The sequence below is a fragment of the Petaurus breviceps genome, unplaced genomic scaffold (assembly GCF_028583685.1).
Source record: "Petaurus breviceps papuanus isolate PSGF00001 unplaced genomic scaffold, PetGlider_PUasm1.0 37, whole genome shotgun sequence".
Taxonomy (NCBI): Eukaryota; Metazoa; Chordata; class Mammalia; order Diprotodontia; family Petauridae; genus Petaurus; species Petaurus breviceps.
Genome location: NW_027186296.1, coordinates 77830685 through 77846485, shown reverse-complemented (window position 1 = coordinate 77846485; position 15801 = coordinate 77830685). Strand labels below are relative to the sequence as shown.

The following is a 15801-nucleotide window of genomic DNA, read 5'->3' as shown; positions in this document are numbered from 1 at the left end:
CCACATTTAAGGCAAGGCAGTGAGTATCTTGAAGAGAGCAGCTACAATGGGGCTCAAGTCCATGCCATTTTAGGAACAGTTGAAAGGAAACAAGCATTTATTAAGCACCTACTATGTGCTACGAAGGGCAACTAGGTGGTACAGTAGATAGAGAGCCAGACCTGGAGTCAGGAAGATATGAGTTCAAATCCAGTCTCAGATAGTTACTAGCTGTGTGACCCTGGGTAGGTCACTTAACCCTGTTTGCCTCAGTTTCCTCATCTGTAAAATGAGTTGTAGAAGGAAATGGCAAACCACTCCAGTATCTCTGACAAGAAAAACCCAAAATGGGATCATGAAGAGAACATGAGCCAAGAACTGTGCTAAGCACTTTACAAAAGTTATCTTATTTAGTCCTTACAACAACCCCGAAAGGTAGGTGCTATTATGAGTCCCATTTTACAGCTGAGAAAATTGAGGTTAAGTGACTTGCCCAGAGCCACACAGCTAGTGTCAGAGGCTGAATTTGAACTCAGGAAGACAAGTCTTCCTGACTCAAAGCCCAGAGGGATAGGTGTGTCTAGACTAGATGAAGTGAAGACTTGTGGGTATCTGAAGGTATCTATGGAGGTATCTGAAGAGAGTTGTGCTTAAGTGTTTAAAGCACTGAGGAGGAAAAGGGATTCAGTTTGTTCTCCTTGGCCCCATGGGAGAGAAGTGGGAGAAGTGGATGTCTGGAAGAAGCGAGTTGAGGCTTCTTCATGAGAGGAAAACTGTCCTAAACAACTGGAGTTCTCCAAAAGCAGAAGTTGCTGCCTCTAACCACATGTAGCATGACTTGGGCAGGTCACTATTCTTGTCTGGGTTCTAGTTTCCTCATCTGCAATGAAGGAGTTGGATTACATGTTCTTTAACGTCTTCTTCAAGGCTAAATTTATGGTCTTACAACATGAGTTCCCTCTCCCTGAGGGCTTTCAAGCAAAGACTGAACCATTTGTCAGGTGTGCTGAAGAGGGGAGTCCTGTATGGGTTGAGCTAGGTGGTTTCCAAAGGCACTTCCCCTCTAAGATTCTGTGATTTTGTACACAGTACCTCGGTAAAGATAGAAAAGACAAGGGATTATCTGGTCCAATACCCTTGTTTTACAGTAAGGTTACAGAGGTAATGGGGATGGGGAGCAGGATTAGAACCTGCTAGAAAGGCAAGTCAGAAAGACCCTAAATCCAGTGCTTTCTCCTTCATTCCCGCTCCGAACTCTGGGACCGACATGACCTTGCATTTTTAATTCACCTTTAACCCCCTAAAATATTCTTGCTCTTCACTACCCCTCTGAGGCCTGAAGCCCCTACAGGAGTGGAGTAATCAGCACAATATGATATATGCCCTTAGAACTATTGTGCAAGTGAAAGACATAGTTGACCAACATACAAAAAATGAAATATTTTGTTTTATCTGCCACTGAAAAGTAGACCGAGCAAGACTTGCTCATGTCAGTTCCACAGAGGGGAAAGCTAGGGCCAGTGATCTGAAGTGACTGCATCTGACTTTCTGCCTTTTCTTCTTCCTCCTCCCATCCTCCACTGGACCAGACTGTCTCCTCCAGAGACCGAAGTGAGCCTGGTTTGGGAGGAAGGGGCAGTTTGGAATGACCTCAGCTGGGCCTGAGGGCTTCCACTGGCTCTTGAGGGAGGTGGATTCAGAGGGGTCTGCTCAGCAGGGGAAGAGATATATTTCTGAGCAAATTGAGGGATGGGTGTGTGTATTACACTTATATGTCTAAGTGTGTGAGAGACTGGGTGTGTCAATGGATGTGACTGTGTGTGACTGTGTCACTGAGTATGGCTGGCAGAGGCTGTGTGTCAGTGCGAATGCATCACTGGGTGTGCCTATGAGTAAGTGAATGAGTGTGTCACAGGGTATCTGTTTTCAAGTCATGTCCCATCCCCCTGCCTTCTCCTCCCACCCATTCTCCTCCCCTCCCCTTCCTGGACTGAACTCATTGAATGAGATTGGCAATGGATTGGGGGTGACTTTGATCTTTGGTGCCCCCCTTCAACTGCACAGATAAGGGATGGGGTTTGGGGAGTGGAAGGTGTGGTTCTATCTCTCCAGGCTAGATTTCTCCCCCCACAAGTCTCAGCTTTCCTTGGGGTGGAGTCTGTCCCTCTGGTCTCTAAAATCCCTCCCCACAGCTGCTCCCCAGCTGCCAGCTCCACCCGAGGCAGCTGGCAACCTGGGGGAGACATGACTGAAGAGTGAGCTCCCTTTACTCATCCCCTAAACCCTTTGAGTTGAAGATGGGCACACACAAAAAAAAGCTTGGCATCAATAGGAGATGGGGAGGATATCAACTTCCCCTCCCCCCATGGCCCACTCTTGGCACATCTGGGTAACAGAAGTATCTCCCTTTCATGGGCAAGTGGATGAGGAGGGAGCAGAAAGGGAATTTGTGTGCTTAGTAGACCAAGCAAGGGTCCTGGAGTCAGGAAGGTCTGGGTTCAGATCCTGTCTCTGATGCTATCTGGGAAACCATGGGTAAATTATCAAACTGTCTCAGTTTCCTCGTATATAAGATTGGACTGATACATGCTTGACAGGAGGGAGTAAATAGTCCTTTGGAACTTAAGAATCCCTTTGAGCATACGAATGTGATCTTGTGGGGGTGTGACAGGTGAGAAGCTGTATAAAGTTAGCATACTGATCTCTTACAGAGACTTTCTTGGGGTCTCTAGGTCTAAGTGTAGGAGGGAGGTATTCTTCCTTGTTGAGGAGGACATGAATCCCCTCCCCCTTCTTCATGAGTTGTAGATTTGACAAAACTCCAGAGTTTGGTGTATATTCATCCTGTGGGCTGTAGGACCAAGGACAGAACCTACTTAGTGGGACCCCCACCCCTTATGGATAGTCCTCCACTCATGACAGCTGGCCTCGGAATGCACAGTATCCTTTCTTCCCATGAAGAGAGCAGCTGGGGATAGGGGAGGAAGTAAATGCAATCCCTTTGGATCTTACCCTCATCCTTACAGCTGTCCCATACTTTCTAGGGAAGAGCATAAGGGCTAGGAAAGGAGTCCCCAAGAGAAGCTCCTAGGAGCTGGGCTCAGTTTAGCCCTCGACGTGTAAGAAACAGGCAGAGTGGGACAAAAAGTGGGGAGACGGCCAGTGAAATTAAATACCTACTATGTGCGTGCTAGGCTCTGTGGATGAATTTGTTCACTATTCCCCCTGGCCAGCTTCAGGGACCATTCCCTGGAGCCTCATTGGGCTTCTGAGGGCCCCACCAAATACTCCCCAAAAGAGCTGTTTCTTAGTGTGGAAAGATGGGGCAGGCCAATATTTCCCACACTTCCTTTCTGCTCCCCTCCCCACCCCCAAACCCTGAGTCATCCCTTCAGCCCCACAGGAAAGGGTGGAGCTTTTTGGCCAAAAGCCAGAATGCCTGGGTCCTGTCTTAGCCCAGCTGGTCTGGGTGTGTGTCCATCCCCCCACCCTCCACCCCAGGGCCTCACAAATCTGGGTCCAGCCCTGAGGCCTGTATTGAGTCAGGGCCTAAGGAGGACCTCAAGAGGATTGGACTGCTAAGGCCAAAGACGAATGGGGTAAGGGGTGTTGGAGGACGGAGTGAGGGTTGGGGTGGGTTGATTCAGAGCAGGCCAGGAGTTAGCCCTGGACAAGGGGCTTTCTCTGGACCCAGGGCCCAGCTGGACAGACTAGGGAACTCTGGGTCCAGAAGTAGCCAGGTTTCCAGTCTAGCTAGCAGATCTCATGTTTTTCTGTTTTCTTTCTTCGTGGGAGGAGAAAGGGAGACTGATAACCGTGTTAAGTGGCAGGGCTGAGCTGTTTCTGGACATATTTAGATTGTAGCACTAACACCTGTCAAACTCAAGAGCCTGACCTCCCTTCTGTAGCTACACACAGGTGGAAACAGCTTTCCCCTCCTCTTCCAACCGAAAAGTAACAACCAGGGACAAGAAGGAAGTGAAATTTCACCAAATCCCTGACCTGGAGTTCAACAACACAGCAGACAAGTGGTCATCCACGATTTACAAGATGACAGAGAAGCCCACAACCTTCTGGGACATTCAGTTCTATCCTTCTGCCCCCACAAGCAATCACACACCCTCTTCCCCCTCTTCCTCTAGCCGACATGCTCAGAACAAGGGCTCTCTTTCTGGGGAGTGGGATGAATTGTATAGGGTTGGAAAGAATGGTTATCTAGCCCACCAGTCTAATACGCTTATTTCACAGATGAGGAAGTTAGGGCATAGCGAAGGCGAGGTGATCTGCCCAAGGTCAAACCCCGAGTTACTGGCAGTCAGGAAACCCTCCTTAGAACCAAGGTCTACAGATTCCCACTAGCTGTTTTCATGAGGCCAGCTTTTTTTTTTTTTAAACCCTTTTTGTGACATGGACTCTTAAAACCTTCTCTCGTCTGACTAGTTAGTTCTAAGTGAACAGCCTTAAGATGGACCTCTCCCCTTCTCCCTAGCCCACCCCAGTCCGCTGGGAAGCCCCAAGGAAAAGGAGGTGGCTGGTGGGACTGGGGTATTAGGAGGAGCGGTCACAGAAGTCTGCCATCACGTTTATTAGAAGGTTGGATTTGGGTGTGTGCTCTAAAACGGGTTACAGAATAAATACCTGTGCCTTTAGAACAGGAAGTCCACGTTTTATACAAAGTGCTCATTACAGGAAGTTGCAGCGTCAAAATCCGGGAAAGGAGTGAGAGCAGGACAGCCCTGCCCCCACCCCCACCCCTGAGATCTCAACTAGGCCTCTCTCATTATTGGCATTTGTCATCATTGTCAGAGTCCAGGCCTGTGGTCAGAGTCCCTTCCTCTCCCCCTGTCCAGGGCATGGAGGGCTCCTGTTATTTCATTATGTCCATAGATCCTGCTCTGTGCCCAGAAGATGCCAAAAAGCTGTGTGAGAAGTGGCCTTTGAACTCAGGGAAAGGGAAGGGAGAAAAAATCATTCTTGGCTTAAAAAAAAAAAATTCAACAACAAAAAAAAAACACACACAATCTACGGGGTCATCTCTTACTGAATCAGTGGTTGACCTTCCCCAAAGAAATCGAAGGTAGAATCAGCCCAGCAGGCACCAGCCCCTCCAGCCACAGCCAGGCTGGGGGTAGGGGACGGGGGGGGGGGCACCACAGATCCTTCCAGCGGAGGGGGGGCCCAAGGAAGAGGGGTAAGGAGGGGAATAGAGAAACAGAGACAGAGAGACACACCCCTCCTGGAGTGAGGCACCTTCGAAGCTACAGAGAAGCCCCAGCCCAGACCCCCAAGTTCGGTCATCTTCTTGGCTTCCAGCAAATTTGTATAAAATCTCCCCCCCCCACCCCGGAAAATGAAAATAAAAATTGAAAGAAAATGGGAGGAGGGGGGAGAGAAGCCATCAAAGGAAAGAGGAAGAATAGGGGCTGCATAATTGAGGGGCTGACTGGGGGGGGCCCAACAGCTCCCCCAGCCCCCCCAACTAGCCCCGGTGTTAACTTGTGACGTAGTGTTTGGTGGACGGCTGGCCGTACACCCTGTAGAAATCCTGGTGGCCAGGCTGTTGGGAGGCATCTATCCAGTCTCTGACAGCCAGGCCTGGGAGTGACTGCGGGACAGAGGGGGCAGGTGGCAGTGGGTGTGAGTATTCCTGCGAGGGCACTGTCCAGGGGAAATGGCCAGAACGGGGATAGGGCTGGTGGCTGCCATGGTTCGACACAGAGGAACAGTAACAGTTGTCCACGGAGCAGACGAGGATCTTTCGGCCCCCATACTGGGGCAGCACGGGCTGTTGTGGAGCGGTGCCGTTGGGGTAGTGTGATGGTGTGAACACCGAACTTGAATGAACAGGCTGTGCCCCTCCTGGCAGGGCCACAAGGTGCTGAGTGGAGCTGCAGGGCCCCAGTTGGCTTGACTGGCCCTCCCCGGCTGAGGCCGGCTGGCCCACGAACTGGCTTCCTACAGGGCCCGAGGGGGACTCCAGGAAGCTGGCCTCAGGAAAGGCTGTCTGGTGCTTTCGTTTCTCTGCCCCAGAGCTGCTGTTCACGCCACACGGGTACAGGGGGACTGTCTGCAGAAAGGGCACCGGGGTGCTAAAGGGGCCTGTGGAAGAGAAAGCAAGCTGAAGGTTAGCATTCGCTTCAGGGGAGGGAAAAAGGCTGTCAGTCATTCACTAAGGCACTAAAAGATTGCTGGATGGGAGGCTGAGTCAAAGAGCTCAGATCGGGAGGAAGAACCAGTGACTGAATCCTCTGAATCCTTAGGGAGAGGGTCCCCCCCAGCACTCCCTGGCCCAAGTGTCTGGGGACCTGTCTTTACCTTCTAGCAGCTTCCTCAGCTGCTTCTCCTTCTTGGAGATCTCATTCAGGAAGAGCTTGGAGTTGAGGTGGCCGATCTTGGGAGGGGAGAGGCTGCCCCCGGTACAACTCTGAGTCCTGGGAGGGGGGGAAAGGTGGGTATCTATCCACTGTAAAGTTCCTTGCCCCACCTGGGACCTAGTTATCCCCAGATTTCCAGCCCAGGGCCTTGAAGGGACCCTCTCCCCACCTCCATTCTTGGCCCCAGAAGTAAGTGCTTACCTATCCATGAGGATCTTCACGGACTTGGTGTTCTATAGGAAGAGTAAAAAGAAGTGCAACAAAGTAAAGCTCAGGCATCCCTTTCCTACCCCCTCAGGCAGGGATACCCTTCTTCACATAAGTTCCAGGCTGAGTATATGGAAAGAGCTGACTAGGGACTGCAGGCCAAAAGCCTGTGAGGAGTATGGGGGCAGGGGGTCCCCACTGAGACACCTACACTGATTCAGGTCTAGCCTCAGTACTGACCAGTGCCTTCCTGATTTAGAACTCACTCCCCTAGAACCCTGGGAAGCTGGTGGCACAGTGTTAGAGCACGGGGCCTGAGTTCAAATCCGGCCTCATGAACTTAGCTGTGTAACCCTGGGCATGTCACTTAAATTCTGTTTGCCTCAGTTTCCTAAACTGTAAAATAAAAGCACCTACCTCAAAAGGGTCGTTGTGATGATCAAATGAGCTAATACTTGTAAAAAGTGCTTAGCACAGTGCCTGGTACATATACTGCTTTCTGTGTAAGTGTGTATTTCCTTTCCTTCTATCCTCCCTCATCATGGGGTCTGTGACTTAGCTCTCAGAACAGTGACTCCGAGGCACCAAGCCCTGGAACTGTCCAAGTCTCTTCCCTGCCCCTCCTTACCCACCTTCATGAAGCTGATGTCCTCTGTCTTATCAAAGACCAGCTGCACGGAGCTGAGCAGCTTCTTGGCCTCCTGCATGCGCTCTGTGAGATGCAGGGCCTGCGCCGCATTCTCATTGCAGAACTTGGCCTGGGCCTTGTCCAGGATCTCCATGCTCTGCCGTAGGTCCTCATCGAGCAGCTGGTGCAGCTTCTCATACTGCAGCCTCACCTCATCCTTCAGCTGGCTCACCTTCTCCTGCAGCCGGAGACAAAAAGGCCCCATGGTCTGCACCCTGTTACTCCCTCCCAGCCCTTCAAGGCCTGGCAGCCCAGTAACCTCTCCCTTCTCTACTCAGGACGGATTCGATTCCATCCTGTCTCACCCTGGTTGTCCCACGTGCCCGTCCAGAAGCAGAGCCAGAACCTCCATTTTCCTCTGTAGCCTGACATGGGTCTACACATACAGAGGAGTTCACGCAAAACCGCTGGCTATGGGCCTGACGGGAGAGGGGCTGCTCCCTGCAGCCCTCCCCCCAGGGTCCATAAGGTGACTGACGCTGGCCGGCATACCTCCACCAGTCGCTTGTCCGACTCCAGTTTGTAGAGCTGGTCCTCAATGTCCTGCTCCCGCTCCTCCAGACGGTCCTGCTGCTTCATGAGCATCTTCTGTAAGGGGGAGTATGCAGGGAGGGAGAGCACTGTCACTTGGGGAGGAAGAGGAGCTTCCTTTCATGAAGGACTTTGTAATCCCTCCCCTATCCCTCCTTCCACACCTGGGCAGGAAGGGGCCAGCTGCCTCCAATGCCTCAGTAGTCCCTTCCCCCACCTTCCAACCTTAGCCCGTTCTTGTCCGTCCTGGTAGCCCTGGATATGATCCTCCATACACACCCATATCCAGATAATCTCCAAGGAGGAGGGAGAGGGGAAGGAGAAGAAGCATGAAAGAGACTGCTTAAAGTTGGAAGGAACACAATTTAGTCCAACCACCTCCTTTAATAGGTGAGGAAACAGACCCCAGAGAGAAGAGACTCGCCCAAGGTTATGAGCAGAATGCCTCCAAACCCAGTCTGTTTTGCTTGACACCACCCTGTCAGGCTTCTGTCATTTCCCAAAGCATGGGGCAGAAGCTATAGCTCCAGCTCTAGTTCTGCTCCCCTGCCCCAGGCTCTCCCCTCTCTTGGGCTGCCCCATCCTGTTCTTCCCGGCTCTGTTCCTGGCCATAAGATAGGCCTAGTAACCAGAGCAACCAAGCCAGCCAGGCTTCTGCTGAGGAAGGGAGCATGGGAATGAGAAGCTCAACCTTCCTCTTAGACTCAGGCTAGCCAGGAGACTCTGGTGCAGTCCCAGCCATATATCTGTCCCCCCACTGCTTGCAGCCAGATCACCTGTCTTCAAGAAAGTTATCATGCTGTTTGTTTTTCAAGAACCTTCAGAGGTTCCCTGTTATGTCCATGATAAAATCCAAACTTGCCTGCCTGGAGTTCAGGATCCTATACAATCAAAACAGAGCCTTCTTGCCAGTAGACTCGTCATTCTCTCCCAATTCACCTTACAAACTTGAGAGTCTGCCTTGGCTGCCTAATATGTACCCCTCCCTTATCTATCAGGAAACCTTCCTTGCTTCCTTGAATATTTCAACTCAATGGTATGATGAAGAGAGCTTGGAGATATGGGTTCTAGAGCAAGTCACCTCTCTCTGAGCCTGAAATGAGAGGGCTGGACTAGCTAGTAAAGGGGTCTTGTGGACTTATACTATGTCTATGTTCTCTCTCCTTTACGCTGGCCTGCAACCGATCACATGGCATTTTAAAATCATAGCCTGACTTTATTATTCTCTGAATGATGGGTATGAGGTTGAGGAGTAGGAGGTCCCTCCTCTGTATCCCCCTCCCTAAGTGCCTAAACACAAGGAATAGACACACAGTCAATGAATAAGGCCAAGATCACTCTCACTAATATGAATTACTCTGGAAGAAGATGGGCAGGTGAGAATCTGCAGGCAGGCACGGGTGCCTTAAGTCTTTCTAGTCCAATGGTGACTAACTTAAATGGAAATGGTCCATAAGGATCTCTGCAAGTAGCACACTGACTAAGAAAATCACGATAATATTATCTGTGTTGTACTGCATTTCTCTTTATTCTGCCAAATATTTCCCAATTCCCTTTTCATCTGGTTTGGGCTGCACTCAGGAATGATGCAGGTCCACAAGCATTGCTGCTCAAAGTCGCTTGTTACTTTCTCCAGTTCTGGACTGGTCCTGACTGGTATGCTGCCCCCTCCCCCAGCTTCCCTGATGGGGAGAGTCTGGGGACAGGGGGCTGAGGAAGAATAGCTGCCAACTCAGGATGCCTTGACCCCACCCCCCCAGCTCTTTTTACAAGTACAAGTCTGGGGAGGTGAAGAGAGCCGCCCAAATGGGCTATGATGAGATGGTCCTCTTTACAGAGTGCTTGAGCCTCGGAGCTGGGCAGCCCTTGTAGACAAACTAGACGGAAGAACAATGACTTTTTCTGTGTCATGAACTCCATTAATTAGTGAGGTCTAGCGACCCCTTTTCAGAATCTGGATTTGTTGCCTATATTTGAAGGAAAATGCTAAATTTTAAAGGTTAGTGAAAATAAAGGTGAAATTTCTTTCCCCATCCCAGGTTTATGGGATCCCTGAAATCTATACATAGACTCCCTCCTCTTAACCCGACTCCAGGTTTGTGACTTGATCTGACACCCCCCCCCCATTTTGTAGATGAAAAAACTGAGGCCCAGAGAGGGGAAGCTGCCTTCTCAAGGTCCCACAGGGAACGGCACTAACAGGATGGGTTCCCAGAGGCTGATCAGTCTAGCTAGCCGTAACCCAGCTGGAGCTACACAGCACATTCATATAATGAAGAGAACTCCATTTGATGCCAAATCCTGGCTCAGCTACTTTCTCCTGGGGTGACCTTGGGCAAATCACTTGACCTCTCTGGGCCTCAGTTTCCTCAACTGTCAAATGAAAGGGCTGGATTAGATTCTGATTTCAAAGGCCTGTTCAATACTATCTCAATTCACTTATAACCTATCAAATAAGCAACTCAAAATAAGCCACCCCACCACTACCAACTACACCTCCTACTGCCACCCCCATTAAAAAGGAATCAAGTGGCAATGTTCCTGGCCTTCTCCATGATACAGATGGGATAAGAGAGGCCTAGTGAGAAACCAAAAGAAATCTACACTAGGAAACAGTAAGATGAAGGCTAGGCTTGCTTTTCAACTCCCAGCTTCAAAGGGTCCTGACCCAGGCTAGAAGGAAGGAGCTGAACTCTCTACTGGGGCCAGCTGCCTGAGCTGACCCTCATAGCGTCTCCTTGGAGAACCCAAACCCAGCCACTCCCTGCCCCCATACCATGCAAAGTGGACACTGCTACTGGCCTGTGGGTCAGGTCCCAAGAATACAACTTCAGGAAAGGGAGGGAAGTGGGGGATCAAGCTTTTCCCAAAGCCCTTGTAAAAGCTGCCCAGAGAGAGGGAGAGAAACAGGATTATCAGGGCTCAGGCCTGGCTTGGCCTGTCTCACACATAGACCTAGGCAAAGATTTTCTATAGGCCCCCAGGGCTGCAGTAGGGGAGAGGGGGCCCCAAAGAGGAGGAGGACCAGGACTTCCCCCTCCCGACCCCCCACAGGAACAATAGGCCTTTTCTTCTAGAGGGGACCTTTGGCCCACAAACTCCTACTCACCAGGGCCCCTAGCCCGGCATCCTCCCCCAGCCTCAGGTCAGCTGTGGGGAGGGAGAGGCGAAGGAAGGCCAGAGCCCTTGCTGCTGCAGCTACAATCATTTCAACCCCCTCCCCCAGCCAATTACTCTGACTAAAGCCCGTTAACCCTTGTACATGTGTCTGCACAGGCCCTGCCTTAGCACCTTCCCTCCTTTGCAGCTACTTCCTCAGTAGCTAGAAGGGTGGGGGGAGGAGAAGACTAAACACCCTAATTCTTGGCCCAAGTTTCATTCCCCATTGAACCAGGACCACCCCTTACAGGTTGTCTCTCTATGTTGCCCAACATTTGGCCTTGATGGTTACAAAATTCTCTTCTGACTCTCCAATTTGGGGAGCTGCCTGACCTCCCTCCAACCCAACCTGGGATGCCTTCCACCACTGGGACCACCCCCGCAGTTTGCAAGGATCCCTAGAATGAGACCAAGCAAACCCAAATGTTCTTGTCCCCTAGGATCTTCCTTGGAGGCCACCCCTGCCTTGGTTCCTACCCCCCATTTCTGACCCCCTCTAAGGGAGGTAAGGTGGGGACCAAAGCTCTGGTCACGGGACTGCTTCAGGGAATGGGCCTTGGAGGTTCATACAGATTTGAGTCATACCATGCTACAGCTGGAAGGGCCCTTGGGAGCTTCTCTGACCAATTCACTGGCCTCTTTATTCTGTGCGGACTGCCCTAGCCAACGAGAACTGAGGACAGAGCAAGGACGCTGGCCCAGCAGCAGAAGAAATTAGAAGTGAGAGGGCCTGAGAGGGGAAACAGGACTTTCCTTCAAGCAAGTCATCCTTGGGCATAGAAGAACCCTCACTCCTTACTTGAACAGCTTTGCTTAAACCAAAGATTTGCTTTGCTTAGCTCCTCCCCCAGCCCAGGTCCTTCCAAATTTGAGGTTATGTCTAAAGACTTGGCATCTCTGGAGCCTTGAAACCTCTTCTCTTTTAGCCAGTATTTCCCACCCCTTGTCCCACCCTGAATTTCCTGGGGTTGGACAGGCTACTTTGCTGTTGGTATCACATGGTGGGTGTGATGTAGTACACTTATATCATGGTCACAAGCCAGTGGGTGCATAGATAGAGGTCGCATGGTGCCATGAAAACATCAGGTCAGGAGACCTGGATTTTAGTCCCAGCTCTTCTAACTTACTGTGTGACCTTGAGCAAGTCACATCACTTCTCTGGGTCTCAATTTCCTCATATGTAAAATGGAGCTGACCTCTAACTAATCCTGTGGTGATCAGATAAGAGAATGTCTATGACACAGGTTTTTTTTGCCTCATAAACACACACATGTAAGAAGTTATTATTCAATTGTTCCCTCACCTCCCCTGCCTGGCTCCAGAGACAGCTAGGTACTCCTTGCTTAAGAAGGCTCAGAAAGGAAGGCTATCAGCACGCATTCATTCAGCACTACATTCTGTACTACATATTGGGACTACAACAACCAAGGCAAAATGGTCCCAGCCCTCCAGACGCAAAGGGGACTCACACAGGGCTCACCAGGCATCTGGCCTGCCTTCTTCAACTCCATCCTACCTGGTTCTCTCAGTAGCTTTACCCATGGTATTTCACCACTTATAGTAAGGGCAGGAACCCCTCTTGCCTGAGGCCCCTAACACACCTAACTCCAGGGTAAACCAAGAACAGAGTCTATTTTTAAGGAAGAGGATATATCTGTGTTCCTACTCCAAGGTTTCATACCCCCATTTTCCAAATACTAGCTGGGGCCAGGTGGCTGATGTCCCAAAATAAAAGGCGTGGGGGAGAGGGCCAGAAACAATCTTGGCCTTCTAGCTCTGGAATCACTTGCCACAGGAAGGGAAGAGGGGGCAGGCCACTGCAGTGGGGGCCAGTCCTGGGATGGTGGGACAGCTGAAGGTCCATTTCATCGCTGGAAAACATAAGGGCTCATGGAGGGAAAGAGATTTAGTAGTGTTAACATGGAGCTTCACTCTCTTAAAACCAGTAACTGGACAGTGAGCTCCCCTAGGGCCAGGGCCAGGTGCACATGAGGGGGCTTAGCTGGCAGATTTTCAGCAATCAGCAGGCTGTTCCAAACTGTCTCTTTCATTCTTGGGCAGAACCTTCCTGCACCACGCTCTTGAGCCTGGGGCTTCCAGCTGCCTCTCAGATCCCTGCCCTTGACCCAGGGCCAAAAGACCCAAGCTCCTTAGGTCACTTTGCCAAGTAGGGTTGGGCAAACTCAAATTCCCGATCTAATTCCTAAAGCACAGCTCTAATTATATTACTCTCCTACTCAAAAACTTTCAATGGCTCCCCATTATCTAAATGTTGAGTTTACATTTCTTAACCTGGCATTCAAGGTTCTTTCCCCAATGACCTTCCCAGTCTTGAATCACACTACTTTCCTTCACATACTAGTACAGTGATGTCAAACTCAAACAGAAATGGGGGCCACTAACTTATATGCAAAGATCCCTGTGGAATGAATAATGACTCAGTTTTAAAATGTCACGTTATCTGTGTTTTACTGTGTCTTTGTTTATTTTGTTAAATATTTCCCAGTTACATTTTCATCTGGTTTGGGGAGCACCTCTCTGCTCTAGCAGACAATCTAACCAAAGGGAACTATCCTTCACTGCATCCTCCATGTCTCTGGTCACCCCACCTCCCATACCTGCAATCATCTCCCCATAATTTTCTTCACATATTGCAATCCTGCGACCAGCTGGAGGCCCAGGTCGGGTGACCCCCCCTTCCCCAAAGCCATACCCATTAGTTGCCCCTCATCCCTCCTCAAACTGACTGCACACCTAGGTTACTGTTCTTTGTGTTCCAAGTCCTACTGTGCTGTATTCCTCTCTGGAGTCTCCCCCAACCTCCATGGACACAAAAGGAAAGGGTCTAGTCCACAGCAGGGACACAATAAATGGTTGTTGAAGGAAATGGTCCTTCTCTGCCACCAGCAGGGTCTCCTGGGTCTTTCTGGGAAGCACCAGCCCTCAAACAGCACTCCCTCAGCTAAGCCTGGGCATGGCTTAGTGGAGCACTTCCCCTCACCTTCTGGGCTAGTCTGGGTTCAGGGCAGATCTGCCACCCACACTCAGGTTCCCTTGAGACAGGGTCGGTATAGGGGGAGGGTGTGTGTGTGTAGCTTTTGAGTTGCTGCTGGAGTTTGTCTGCTGACAGTTGAGATGCCTGGTGAAGGCCTTTGCTATGGGACACTGGGGCTATATAAAAGTTAATAAATAATAATAATAAAAAGCCTCAAGTCAACCTTGAGGAGAAGCAAGGTCAGGAGGGAAATGGGGCCCCAGGGGCTGCCAAGCCAGCAGCGAGTTTGCAAACAAGCCCCGGACTTCAGAACCGGAAGGGGTGGGAGGCAGCAGGGCCCGAGGCCTGGCAAGGTAAACAAAATCACCAGTTCCTTCCAGAGTTCCCCTACCCCCCCCCCTTCCAGTTCCCCCTGGGACAACCCCTCCCTCTCTGGGGAGGGCGGCTCTCAGCAGCCTTAGGTTTCACAAACTCTGGCAAAGCTCTCCACCCCCCCCCCCCCAGACTTCCCCATCCCCTCCCACAGACAACCCCCCAGAGTAGTAGGCAGGTAAATGAGGGGCAAAGACACCCAGAGCCTGGACCTGCCTGAGAGATGAGGAGCCGGTTTCCCAGCTGCAGAACGGAATTAGCTTCTGCCACGCAGAGTGCAGGCTCTGGGGCAGGCAAACAAAGAAGCAGAGAGAAAGCCCCCCTTTGTCTGTGTCTGAATGCCAGCCCGGCCGGGAAGGCTTTCAAAGAGCCAACCACGGAGCTGGCCGGGCTGGGCCCACAGCGGGGCCTCTGGGGCTGGCCCTCACCCCCTGCCCAGCTCCCCAATCTCCAGTGAATCTAGTCTCTCCTTTAACTTCCTCCATCAATTTTAGTCAGGGAATCTTCTGCCCTTCCCTTTATTCCTCACTGGAGAAGGTCTAGGCCCACAAAGTCACAGACAACACAACTATACACATCACAAAATATCTAAGTCACACACATCAGACACAGTCTCAAAGAGACAGTAACACACACACTTGGATACACTTTCATAGGAAGCATGTGGAATTGGGATAAGGCTATGACAGCCTCACATGCTGGATCAGCATGATGCTGTAGAGGGAAATGAGAGTGTCTTACGTGTTATGTGCTTATATCTGTTGTAGGGCCCTAGGATTCAGTTACAAGCTTCTCCCTTGTCCTGAAAAGGGGAAGGTGGGATGTCAAACACTCAAGGACTAGCTGGAGGAAGGAGGCCCTGGGCACAGTCCTGAGGCACCCACTCCTTGCCAAGCCAAGGCCTCCCAGCCCTTCAGTTTCAGGTAGGGCATGGGAGAGGGCTCTTAGGTGAAGGAGCCTGGGAAAACCAAACCTTTTCAGCCACCCTCCTGTCACACTGTCTTGGGTAGCTATGGGCCCAGGGATGGGGTGGAGGCTAACCACTTTTCTTTCCCCACCCAGGGTTACTACCTCCCTCCTTCCTTTAAAAAGAGGGAAGGGACCAAGCTCAAACGATTGGGGGGTCGGTGTGGGGTTAGATGTCCTCACTCCCTCCTACTCTCTCCATTAAAGCAGGCTGTGTAAGAATCTTTCCTCCCCCCAACTTCGTCATGAACTGGGCACGGTGCCCCCTCCACTTTCCCACCTGAATCCTCCTTACTCCCAAGTGCTGAGGAAAGCAATTCAGACTTAAAAAACCTCCTCCAGCCCCCCAGGTCCTGTCTCCGCCCAGCTAGCAGAAGGCTCAGTGCCCATGACCACCCAGGGAGACAGGAGTAGGAAGGGAAACCCAGGGCTTTCTCCCAAGCCCCCAGGGCAATGTGTGGGGGGTGGGTGTTCTTTCCCTGCAGCTAGCCACAAACTACATACCCAATAGGAGGTGGAGGAGAGCAGCC

General features: G+C 51.0%; 1 protein-coding gene across 1 annotated transcript in view; it reads right to left on the bottom strand.

Annotated features, from left to right (window-relative positions):
• Positions 1 to 4545: 4545 nt before the first annotated feature.
• Positions 4546 to 15801, bottom strand: part of TRIM8 (tripartite motif containing 8) — a 16176-nt gene continuing 4920 nt past the window's right edge. Inside the window, exons 2-6 of the mRNA XM_069098844.1 lie at positions 7741 to 7836; positions 7193 to 7426; positions 6555 to 6586; positions 6295 to 6410; positions 4546 to 6078 (exon numbers count right to left, since the gene is read on the bottom strand). Of these exons, the coding sequence (XP_068954945.1) occupies positions 5471 to 6078; positions 6295 to 6410; positions 6555 to 6586; positions 7193 to 7426; positions 7741 to 7836 (1086 nt within the window). The 3' untranslated portion in view covers positions 4546 to 5470. The remainder of the gene's footprint in view (positions 6079 to 6294; positions 6411 to 6554; positions 6587 to 7192; positions 7427 to 7740; positions 7837 to 15801) is intronic.